Genomic DNA, 11761 nt, shown 5'->3' with positions numbered 1-11761 from the left:
ATAGAGGGAATGTATCTCAACATAATAAAGGCCATATATTACAAGCCCACAGCTAACATCACACTGAATGATGAAAAAAAGCTGAAAGCTTTAACTCTAAGGTTGGGAATGAGACAGTTTTTCCCACTCTTGCCACTTTTATTCAACATAGTATTGGAAGCCCTAGATAAAGCAATTAGGCAAGAGAAAGAAAGGAAAGGATCCAAGTTGGAAAGGAGGAAGAAAAACTGTCACGATTTGCAAATGACATATTATATATAGAAAACCTTAAAGACACCATCAAAAAACTGTTAGAACTAAAAAACAAATTCAGTAAAGTTGCAGGATACAAAATCAATACACAAAAATCTGTTGCATTTATATACACTAACGAACTATCAGAAAGAGAAATTAAGAAAACAATCCCATTTACAATTGCATCAAAAAGATAAAATACCCAGGAATAAATTTAACCAAGGAGGCGAAAGACCTGTATACTGAAAACTACAAGACATTAATGAAAGAAATTGAAGACACAAATGAAAGATATTCCACGTTCATGGATTGGAAGAATTAATATTGTTAAAATGTTCATACCATCCAAAGCAATCTACAGATTCAATGCCTATGAGATTCAATTCTACAAAACTCCAATGGCATTCTTCACAGAAATAGAACAAAAAATCCAAAATTTGTAAGGAACCACAAAAGACCCCAAATAGCCAATGCAATCTTGAGAGAGGAGAACAACACTGAAGGCATCACATTCCCTGATTTCAAACTAGACTACAAAGCTTTAATAATTAAAACAGTATGGTATTGGCCTAAAAACAGACACATAGATTAATGGAACAGAATAGAGAGCCCAGAAATAAACCTGCACATACATGGTCAATTAATTTATGACAAAGGAGCCAAGACTATACAATGGGGAAAAGAACCGTCTCTTTAGTAAATGGTGTTGGGAAAACTGGACCACTGTCTTACACTATACACAAAAATTAACTCAAAGTGGACTAAAGACTTGAACATAAGGCCTGAAAGCATATAACTGCTAGAGGAAAACAACAAGTTCCTTGACATAGGTCTTGACAATGTTTTTTTTAATCTGACACCAAAAGCAAAGGCAACAAAAGCAAAAATAAATAAGTAGGACCACTTCAAACTAAAAAGCTTCAGCACAGCAAAGGGAGCCATCAACAAAATAAAAAGGCAACCTACTGAATGGGAGAAAACATTTGCAAATTATATATCTGATCATGGATTAATATCCAAAATATATAAAGAATGCATACAACTCAATGGTGAGAACAAATAATTCGATTTATAAATGGGCAAATGGGGACTTCCCTGGCGGTCCAGTGGTTAAGACTCCGCACTTCCATTCAGAGGGCACGGGTTCGATCCCTGGTCAGGAAACTAAGATCCCACATATCCTGCGGCGCAGCCAAAAATAAAATAAAAATGGTCAAATGATCTGAATAGACATTGTTCCGAAGAAGACATACAGATGCCCAACAGGGACATGAAAAGATGCTCGACATCATTAATCAGGAAAGTGCAAATCAAAACCACAGTGAGATATCACCTCACATCTGTTAGAATGGCTATTATCAAAAAGACAAGAAATAAGTTTTGGGGAGGATGTGGAGAAAAGGGACAACTTGTGCGCTATTGTGCAGCCACTGTGGAAAATTTTATGGAGGTCCCGGAAAAATTAAAAATAAAACGACCATGTGATTCAGCAATTCTACTTCTGGGTATTCAAAGGAAACAAAAACACTAAGCTGAAAAGATATATGCACCTTTGTGTTCATTGCAGCATTATTTACAATAACCAAGATTTGGAAACACCTAAGTGTTCAGCAATGGATGAACGGATAAAGAAATTGTGGTATGTATATGTGTGTGTGTATATATATATATATATATATATTCACAATGGAATATTATTCGGGCATAAAAAGAAAGAAATGTTGCCATCTGCAACAACATGGATGAACCTCAAGGGCATTATGCTAAGTGAAATAAGTCAGTCAGAGAAAGACAATACTGTATGATCTCCCTTACATGTGGAATCTTAAAAAAAACAAAACAAAAACACCCCTCTATTTTCTACCTTTGTTTTCTACTTATTTCTAATGGAGCAAAGAAGGCACTCTAGGTCTAAAGCAGAATTAATGAGTGAAGATTTGCTATGTCTGATTAATGGGTCCTGAGGACTGGTGTAGTAGGACTTCTTGCCTCTGTGTCACTGAAAAACAACTATCCTTCTGTGATTTGACTGCATCTCAATGGGTTCAACCAAACATTCCTTTCCCTTCCTTCCCCCCCTTTCCCTTCCTTCCCCCCTTTCCCTTCCCCCCTCCCCGACTCTTTCTTTCTCCCTTTCTTTCTTTCTCTCTTTCTCTTTCTTTCTTATTGTGGTGAAATGTACACAACATAACACTCACTGTATTGACCATTATTAAGTGTACGATTCAGTGGCATTAAGAACATTCACATTTGTTGTGCAATCACCCATCTCCAGAACTTTTTCATCTTCCCAAACTGAAACTCTGTACCCATTAAACAATAATTCCCCTTTCCTCCCTTCCCCCAGCCCCTAGCAACCACCATCCTACCTTTCTGTCTCTATGAATTTGACTACTCTAGGTACCTCATGTAAGTGGAATCATACAATATTGGTCCTTTTGTATTTCATTTATTTTGCTTAACATAATACCTTCAAGACTCATCCATGTTGTAATATGTATCAAAATTTACTTTCTTCATAAGGCTGAATAATATTCCATTGTATGTATATACCACATTTTATTTATCTATTCATTCACTTGGACATTTTTGACTATTGTGAATAACACTGCTATGAGCCTTAGTGTACAAATACCTGTTCAAGCCCCTGCTTTTAATTGAATATACACCCAGAAGTGGACTTGCTGGATCATATGGTAATTCTGTGTTTAATTTTTTGACCAATTGCCATACTGTTTTCCACTGTAGTCGCACCATTTTGCGTTCCCACCAGCAGTGAACAAGGGTTCCATAAAATCACTGATTTTGTAACATATTTCCTGATTACAGTGCATGTTAACTGTAGAACATCTAGATAATGTAAAAAAACAAAAGTGTAGAATATAAAATCCCCTTTATTCTAACTACCTAGTTCTACATTTGACCTCAATACATATTATCCCCAACAGGAAGGGAAGGGGTCATTTCCCTGTTACGAAAATGCTGGAGAGCATGATCCAAAAATAGAGCTGAGGCCTGCCCTGCTTGACCTCATGGTGAGAGGCCCCATCCTGGCTGTCCCAGGACCCTAATCATCAATAAGGTTCACGCAGTGAAGCTGACTTCTGAGTCATATTCATGGGCTGCTCCTGGTCTCAGGCGAGACATGGGACGGTCACATTCTCCGTGGGCCCGTCTCCTCATCTTTAAAACCCACCTCAAGATTGATAGAGCAAAACATAAAATGTTTGCGCAAGGTGATTCGTCTAGAGAAACGCGTTCTACACACGCACCAGCTACATCTTCATAATCGAGCTTTCATTTGTCGACCAGAGAGCACCGGAGGACCTGGGTCTGATGCATCAAAGATGCGGTCCTGCCCCAGGGAGCGGAGGAATGGAGCAGTTCCCGCCTCATTTCACTTTTCCAAGGCCCCATTGGCTGATTCCTACCATCGATCCGCCTTGTCCCCGCTGTCTTCTCCTATCACCGCCGCCGTTAGCCTCTCATCCTGTGCTCTCATTGGTCCTCCCCGCAATCGCTCTGCGCCAGGAGCGTTCCAGAGGCAGCCACTGGGAGTCGCTGGATTCGGTTTTTAAAAAACGCCGGCAGTGAATCCGCGGCGGAGCGGACAATTTGAACGCCACCCAGCCGGGGCACGCGGCCGGGGCGCTGCTGGCCCTCCCCTGAACCCCAGCCTCTGCCTCCGGACCCGGAAGGCCGAGAAGGAGCCGCGGTCCGCAACCCTGAGCGCCAACCATGGGCCCGCGCCGCCGGATCCGCAAGCCCGAAGCCCCAAGGAGGCGCCCCCCGAGCCCGGCTCCCGCCCCCCCGCGGCCGGGCCCACCCTTAGGTAACCCGCCGTGATCCCTTTCCCTCCGAGCCGGCCTCCCTGCAGCCTGTCTGTGAGGTGGGTACGGCCGGGTCCGCGTGCCCATTTCACAGACGAAAAAATCTATGCTCGCTTGCCGAGCCTGGGGTCCAGCCCAGTCTCCCGACCCCTGGTCCGCTGGCCTTCCTCTGCAGGGGGGCAAAGCGGTTCTGCCGTCCAGTATCCGTTCCGGGACGGCCCAAGGTCCACGACCGGGGAGGGACTGGGGAAGGCAGTTCTGAGGAGGAGAAAGGACTGGCCCAGACAGTATTCTTAATTCTACTAACGTTTATTGAGTGCTTACCACTAACTAGGCATTATGTTAAACTCTTTATATGAATTAACTCAATTTTATATTGTGCCCATTTTACAGATGGGACAACTGAAGCGCAGACAGACCTGATAATTTGCACAAGATCACCCAGCTTGTTCCCGCAGACACGGGATTTTAAAAAATCGGTGTTTGTGCTTTTTTCAAATGCAAAAGTATTGGCTGCTTTTTGTGACAATTTCAAACAACAGTTCTAATTTTAGAAGGTACCTTTCCAGGTTTTGGGGGGTTTTTTTGTTTTGTTTTGTTTTTTTCCTTCAGTGAGTGGCTGTATTGGTCCTTAACCAAAGTGCCCTAACTTAGCCGGTGCTCTCACCTTGTTCCCTTCCAGAGGTAGCATGCCCGGAAAGAAGGCTGGTCTGTGGTCCTTAGTTTCTGTGCTGTGGTCTGGTGGATGGGATACCCACAAACAAGAACTGTGGCAGCAGCTGCTTTACTTGTCTTCTGCTCCATAGCTAAGAGCAGGGTGAAGAAAGTATTATTGGCTATTTATAGATGTTGCTGTTGTGAATGGGTTGTTTTTTATTTTTCTTTCCTTAACATAAATAACCTTTGCATCTAGCTAACTTGCTGAATTCTCTTGTTAATCCTAATAGCCTTTCAGCTGCTTTAATTGAAATTTTTAAGTGGACCATTATACTGTTTGCAAATAATGACTTCTGAGTCTTCTTTTCATTTTTATACATTTTATTTCTTATTTTATTGTTAGTGAGGCCCTGAGACTAGCGTTGAAATAAGAGCAATGTTTTGGTCATCTTTGTCTCATTTGTAATTTTAACAGGAATATTGTTACGTATGATGTTCACTATTGCTTCCGGATGTAGAAGCATCCTTACAACTCCAGTCCCCTGATTCACTCTCAGCTCAGGATGACCTTGCCTCATGCTTCATTGAGGAAATAGAAGGCTCCAGACTGGATTCCCCTTTATCTTCTCACAGCAGAGAACCTAGGTGACCCCTTTCCATCAAAAGCCACTCCTCCTCCTACATGAGCTCTTGGTCATATTCTTCTGTCACCGTCCCAGGGGCTTTCTGTTATCCTTACCACCTGCACTTGGAAGTAAATTCATACTCCTTACATTGGCATTTGGCAAATGTGCTCTGCTATTTCTGTTCTAAAGAAAAGGGCACCCCACATCCCCGGCTCCCTCATACTCCCTGTTTCTCACTTCTGCCCTTCACAGCTACCCTTTTTATTTTATTATTATTTTTTAATTTATTTATTTTATTTATTTACTTATTTTTGGCTGTGCTGGGTCTTCCCCGCTGCATGCGTGCTCTCTCTAGTCGCGGAGAGCGGGGGCTACTCCTCGTTGCGGTGCGCGGGCTTCTCATCACAGCGGCCTCTCCTGCTGCGGAGCTTGGGCTCCGGGCACGCGGGCCTCGGTAGTTGTGGTTCGCGGACTCTAGAGCGCAGGCTCAGTAGTTGTGGCGCACGGGCTCCGTTGCTCCACGGCGTGTAGGAACCTCCCAGACCAGGGCCCGAACCCCTGTCCCCTGCATTGGCAGGCGGACTCCCAACCACTGCACCACCAGGGAAGCCCCACAGCTACCCTTTTTAAAACAGCCAGACTTAAGTCTACCCACGTGTCTGTTTCCCCTCTTCCCAGACACCCTTCAACCCATTCCAATCTGACTCCCCACAACCACTACCCTTACTTCCAGTACCCTTGAACTGCTGTTGTGAAGGTCACCAGCTACTTTCATGTTGCCAACTTTATTAGACATGCCTGTGTCCTTCTCTTATCCTCTCAGAAGCATTCGACACAGTGGGTCATTTCTTCTTCAAAACACTCCATCCCCTGGCTCCGTGATACACACGCTCTGCAGTTTCTGCTCAGTGGTTTTTACTGCCTGTGCCACCTCTCTTCAGCATGTTGATGGACTTCCATGGTCTACTTTTCCTTTCTTTCCCTTCCCCAGGTGGGCTCATCCCTCCCCGTGGCTCCCGTACCATTCATACACTGACAGCTCTCACATTTATAGCTCCAGCCCACATCTCTCCTCTGACCCCGCACACCTACATCCAACGGCCTTTCTACTCGAAGACTCTGGGGTATGTCACACTAAACACATCTAAAAGCACACTTTTGGTTACTCCCCTCCTGCCGCTTCATCCCCGGTTTCCCCCATTTCAGGAAATGGCATAGCCACTCACAGGATTGTTTAAGCCAGAAACCCGGGAGAGATTTTTCATCTTGCCCCCATGTCCATCCAATCCAAATGTAAGCTCAGGCACTTCCACCTCCACGTCGCATCCTAATCATGCCACTCGTTGCCTTCTCCACTCCCACCAGCCTAGTCCAAGCCCCCAGCACCCTGACCTGGCTACGACTTCCCTTCCACTCTTGTCCCTTTTCGGTTCTTTCCTTACACAGCAACTGGAATGATCTTTAAATGTAAGTGGATCATCTCTCCGTCCTGCTTAAAGCTCTTCCGTGGCTTCCTATTACCTTAGGATTAAATCCCGACTCCTTATGTCGGATTTTAAGACCCAACTATTGAATGTTTAATCCCAGTTCTTTCCCATGATCCCTCTAATTGGTTAATTTTCACAAGCACTTGTTCCTGAGTCATAGACTTCACATCTTCCCTTACCCCTCGGAGGTTATTATGTGTATTTTTCTTTCTCTCTTTTCTGTAATAACTCAAGTCCCTCTGGTATTGGTTATTTTGTTTGCTGAGTTTGGTCCTTTCCTTTCATGGTGTTGGCCTTTTTACATTGCTTGGTGATCTTTAGTTGTGTTCATCTTTCCATTGTGTGACTGCCATGTCTGATTATTAAAGGCTGCTTCCGGCGACTGGATTGGGGACTGGTGGTGAGGAGGGAGGCAGGTGCCAGTAGCTCATCTCCTGGGTGTAGGGCCTCCCTCTTTCTAAAAAGTCCCCTGTTTCTTTGGCCCCTGGGATAAAGTCTCCACTGCCAGCACATCTCTGCATTGCCCCTCTGTCCCCATTTGCTCTCAGCAGCTTGTCTAACACTTGGCAAATAGTTCACCATATTAAATCCCTTCTATGCAACTACTTGGTGTGGATTCTCTCTTCTTGGCTAGACCGTGAATAACATTTCTTCAAAATGTTAGTTTTCGTGGGGGTTTTTTTTCTTTTTTTTATTTGTTCAACTTCTCAGAGGTTCATTTGTTTTTACTGGTCCTTGGTTTAATTTATGGAGCCAGCTGCACTGTTTTTGTTTTACACTCTTTTTCATTAAGTTAGTTTATTACCTTTAATATTTCTTTTACTCTACCTTCTTTTGATTTACTTTAATAATTCTCTTCCTAATACGTGAGTTGAACACTTAGCGGAATTATCTTTTAATGTTCTTGTTTTCTCGTAGATAGATCTTGAGGCTGTTCATTTTCCTTTAGGACTATTTGGTTATATCGCTTAAGTTTTAAGGTGTAGACTTTTTATTTTTATTCATTTCTAAACAGTCTAATTTCAGTGAATTGTCCTCTTTAACAAGAGAGTTAGAAGAATTTTTATTTTTTATATTCTTGTGTTTTTAATTTCTGATCAGAGTTTGACTTTTTTGATTTCTACTTTTAGGAATGATTTTAAGATTTTTTTGTCTTTTTTTGTTGTTGTTGAAACTAGGCTTTGAGCCAAAGGCTCTGACTTCATAGCCCAAAGGCCCGACACTGGCACTGAGTTATGCCACTTCTGAGCTCCCACCTTGGCCGCTAACGTGTCTTAACCTCTGTCTTAACCTCTCTGGGCCTCAGGATAACAGGTTAACCTCTGTCTTAACCTCTCTGGGCCTCAGGATAACAGAGACAAGGGAATTGTACTAGATAATCTCTCAGATTCCTTCCAGCTCTTAAAAAATACCTAAAAATTGGACTTCCCTGGTGGTCCAGTGGTTAAAACTCCGTGCTTCCAATGCAGGGGGCGCCTGTTCGATCCCTGGCTGGGGAACTAAGATCCCACGTGCTGCGCGGCAGGGCCAAAAAAACCCTAAAAACAAAATTGGAAACTGGGTTTCCAATCCAGGTGGGAAAGACAGAGGAGATGCACAGAGTACTGTGGGCCAGAGGAGGGAAGTGACCCATCGGTTTGGAAGGGATTGGGAGTCAGGAAAGGCTGCCTGGAAGAGTCGGCATTTAAAATAAGACCCTCAGAGGATCATCACTGAGGGTCAATAGGACCCTCAAAGGATCACTTGTTCATTCATTTAACAGAAATTTATTTAGCACCAACCACTGTTCTCCAGTTGCTGAAGATAACCGCAATGACTACAATAGACAAAAAGCCCTGCTTTTGGGAAGCCTGTTATATACAGTCTACGATTTGGTAGTTTGACAGCCAGGTTGCAATGCACCACCCGTTTTCCACTGCATTTTGCTCCATGACCCAACTCTTTTGCTCAGGCGCTCCCTCCCGTCCAGTTGCTCGCCGGAGATACCGGGTTCTGAAGGAGATCCGAACTCTTCAGAAGAGCACAAACCTGTTGTTAAGGAAGACCCCCTTCTGCCGCCTGGTGAGCTCCAGGGAGCTTCCCGCCAACCCCCATGCCGCCTCCTTTCTTTAAATTTCCCAGGTATTGGGCCCCTATCGCCTCTTGCCCAAATGGCAAGGGACCTCTTCCCTAGCCTGGTCGGGGACTCTTCATCTTCTGAAAACGTGAGCCCACAAAGGGCACCTTCTAATTCTTTATGGAATTAATTTCTAACCCCTACCACCTTCGAACTGTGTTCTTTGATTACGTACAAGGAACTCTGTCATCCAACCACCCTTTCATCCCTTGTCTTGCCCTGAGAGATTGTCTCCTCCTCTCCCCACCACCAATGAAGAGAGACGGGCCAATCTCTAAGCTCCCTGGAGTTGACACCAGCTAATAGTTAGGTTCTATGATTAAGGGCCAGGAAGGAATAACGGAAATGAAGATTCATGGAGACTCACGGAGAGAGTCTGTCTTCTCTTGAACCTCCTTTTACTCTCTACTCCTCCCCACTCCCCTTCTCCCTTGCTCCCCATCCCCACTCCTTCGCAGGCAAGAGAAATATGTGCTGTATTCACTCGTGGTGTGGACTTCAATTGGCAAGCCCAGGCCCTGTTGGCCCTACAAGAGGTAAGATGGGGGCCACGGTCCAGTTGGGTGAGGGGTGAGTATGGGAGAAAGGCAAGGCTACATCTCACCTCCTTGAAAAGAACAAGGAACACCCAGGGTTTGGAGGCTAGGTTCTCATTTGATGGTAGTGGAATTCCCAGGCAAAGTTCAGTCTCATTCTGTGAATAATCCTTCCCCGCAGTCCTTTGAGCCCTTAGAGACTGAGGTTAGCAGTTCTCTCAGCAGAAAGCAGCCCATGGCCCCTCGTCTGTGTCAGTCTTTCTGCTTTTCTTTCTGTCCGCAGGCAGCAGAAGCGTTTCTAGTTCATCTCTTCGAGGATGCCTATCTCCTCTCCTTACATGCCGGCCGTGTCACTCTCTTCCCGAAGGATGTGCAGCTGGCCAGGAGGATCCGAGGCATTCAGGAAGGGCTCGGCTGAGCTCCTGCCGCCCGTGCCTCTGTAAGCTTTTCCTGCTCACCAGAGAGTGAGTGCACTTTGGAGGAAAACACCTAGCTTCTCATCACTGTGGTGGGAGTTTCTGTGAAGGAATGTTGCTTCTCCATCCTTAAGTCCTTTGCTGCCTCGCCTTCCCCTTGTTCTCTAGGGAAGGTTTGACTTAGTTTTGACTTGAATGCTTGGGATTCTGCGGCTCATGCCCTTTAAGTAATGACCAGACAGCCTGAACCTCTGACCGAGTGAATCCTCTCCATTCTGCAAGGACCAGATGACCTCATTTTGATTAAAACAGAGTTCTTATTTTTGAAAATGCCTTGTTAGTAATTGTGATTCCTGTATTTCAGGGATGATACCAGGGACTCTGCCCGTAACTAGGACCAGATCACGGAGTACAAGGTGCTGCCTGGACTTGCTGTCTCTGAGCAGAGTGTGTGTGTTGCTTTTGTAACTAGGTTTTTTTAAGAAGGAGAAGACTGCATGGCTTTCCTCTGTAACAGAGGTAATACATGACAGAATCAACACATTCCAAAAGTCCTGACAATAATTTTCAGATGAAGAGACTCCAAGTTTGACTTCACTTTGCAAATTATTCACACACCTGATGATTTGGAAGACATCAGATTTTCTAGGTTGTGAGAGAAAAGGATATTTACTGATTATTTTAGATCTTTCTGTACCATTTAAATTTTTTACCATATGTATATTTACTTTTATTTAAAGCATAAGGGAAAAAATAAGAGAAGACCACTTCAGCCAGCTGCATGGAAGAGCCTGACGCATCCAGCATACAAATCTCTGTCCTTCAGATTGATTTCATCATCAGTGGCAGCAGCAAGTTCCTGTGTGGACTGTGCCTGTCAACAGATTATATAGCTTTTCAAAAACTCAATTGGGATGAAAACAGGAAATCGTTAAGGTTTGGTGGCTCCTGGCTCCTTCCGGTAAATTCCTATCAAAATCATTCAGAAATTCTAGCTTGTAGAATTTATTTTATTCTTATCTGCAAGTCATAGATGATGTATCATAATTTATACTGCAGACTTTTTCATTCCAGGACTTTTAAGAGCCTTTTCAATGTTTTTACAGGTATTTTTTATAACTCCCTTGTGGAGAGATAATAAAAATAATTCTTTAATGAGAAAAAGTTGAAGCGAAGTCACTACCGTACAGAGATTATACTGTGTCCTTTGTGTGTTAGCGTTAAGTTCTTCATTTGGACACTTGGCCAACAGCCACAATTTAAACAAGAGAATTCAGGGATGTGTTTTTGTCTCCAGTGGAGTAGGGCGTGAGCAGATAAAAGCCTTGCCCATCTCTTGTAACTGAAAGCAGCTTAAGAGATCTCCAGAGAAATGGGAAGGCCACCCGAAGACTTTTAGATATTGTGTGTGGTGAAAATGATTAGTGAGGGCGGACACGAATAATGACGAGTCAGCCAACTGAACTGAGAGACAAACTAAAGGGAAAAGGACCAAGTTCTGTTGTGTGATTTTAACCCTTTGGAAAAACCGTTTCCTGTTCGACATCAACTCATTTTTATGTAGACATTGGAATAAAGCTTACCTATCTATGACTATATTTAAAATTCTTGTCAGTATGTTATTAATCAGAAGATTATACTCTTCCTCTAGTTTTCTTTAAATTGACACTTCTCTGCTCTCTTAAAATTGTACTAACCAGGACCCCACTGTAACACATGGTCACATGTCACATGCAGATGCCAGGCAGGATGTGTGCTCAGCACCACAGAGTATTTATACAGTAACGTGAGAATAAGTAACTTACACCATGATAATGTTATATGATATCATTACAACTTACTGTAAACTTTGAGCACTT

The 11761-nt window shown here is 43.7% G+C and overlaps 1 protein-coding gene across 5 annotated transcripts; it reads left to right on the top strand.

Annotated features, from left to right (window-relative positions):
• The first annotated feature begins 2799 nt into the window (after nucleotides 1-2799).
• On the top strand, nucleotides 2800-11498 carry CENPA (centromere protein A). Of its 5 annotated transcripts, XR_002177925.3 has the most exons (6): nucleotides 2814-4066; nucleotides 8786-8895; nucleotides 9409-9486; nucleotides 9770-9925; nucleotides 10267-10318; nucleotides 10643-11498. XR_002177925.3 is itself a non-coding variant. In XM_019943244.3 (5 exons), the coding sequence occupies exons 1-4, from the start codon at nucleotides 3973-3975 to the stop codon at nucleotides 9902-9904; spliced, it is 417 nt and encodes a 138-aa protein (XP_019798803.1). In that variant the 5' UTR covers nucleotides 2800-3972; the 3' UTR covers nucleotides 9905-9950; nucleotides 10643-11498. The 5 variants fall into 5 exon arrangements, 4 of the variants coding, with proteins under 4 accessions (XP_019798803.1, XP_019798802.1, XP_019798801.1 ...); XM_019943244.3 differs by lacking the exon at nucleotides 10267-10318 and having other exon boundaries at nucleotides 2800-4066; nucleotides 9770-9950; XM_019943243.3 differs by lacking the exon at nucleotides 10267-10318 and having other exon boundaries at nucleotides 2801-4066.
• Nucleotides 11499-11761: the final 263 nt, after the last annotated feature.

Source organism: Tursiops truncatus, chromosome 14 (assembly GCF_011762595.2).
Source record: "Tursiops truncatus isolate mTurTru1 chromosome 14, mTurTru1.mat.Y, whole genome shotgun sequence".
In the NCBI taxonomy this organism is placed as follows: domain Eukaryota; kingdom Metazoa; phylum Chordata; class Mammalia; order Artiodactyla; family Delphinidae; genus Tursiops; species Tursiops truncatus.
This window is presented reverse-complemented; position numbering and strand designations above follow the sequence as displayed.

What these genes read in the sequence shown, in the direction of transcription:
- CENPA (XM_019943244.3), top strand. Translation starts at nt 3,973, where the DNA reads ATGGGCCCGCGCCGCCGGATCCGCAAGCCCGAAGCCCCAAGGAGGCGC. An exon ending in GCGGCCGGGCCCACCCTTAG is followed by an intron (nt 4,067 to 8,785) that starts GTAACCCGCCGT and finishes TCTTTTGCTCAG; the next exon opens with GCGCTCCCTCCCGTCCAGTT. An exon ending in AGACCCCCTTCTGCCGCCTG is followed by an intron (nt 8,896 to 9,408) that starts GTGAGCTCCAGG and finishes ACTCCTTCGCAG; the next exon opens with GCAAGAGAAATATGTGCTGT.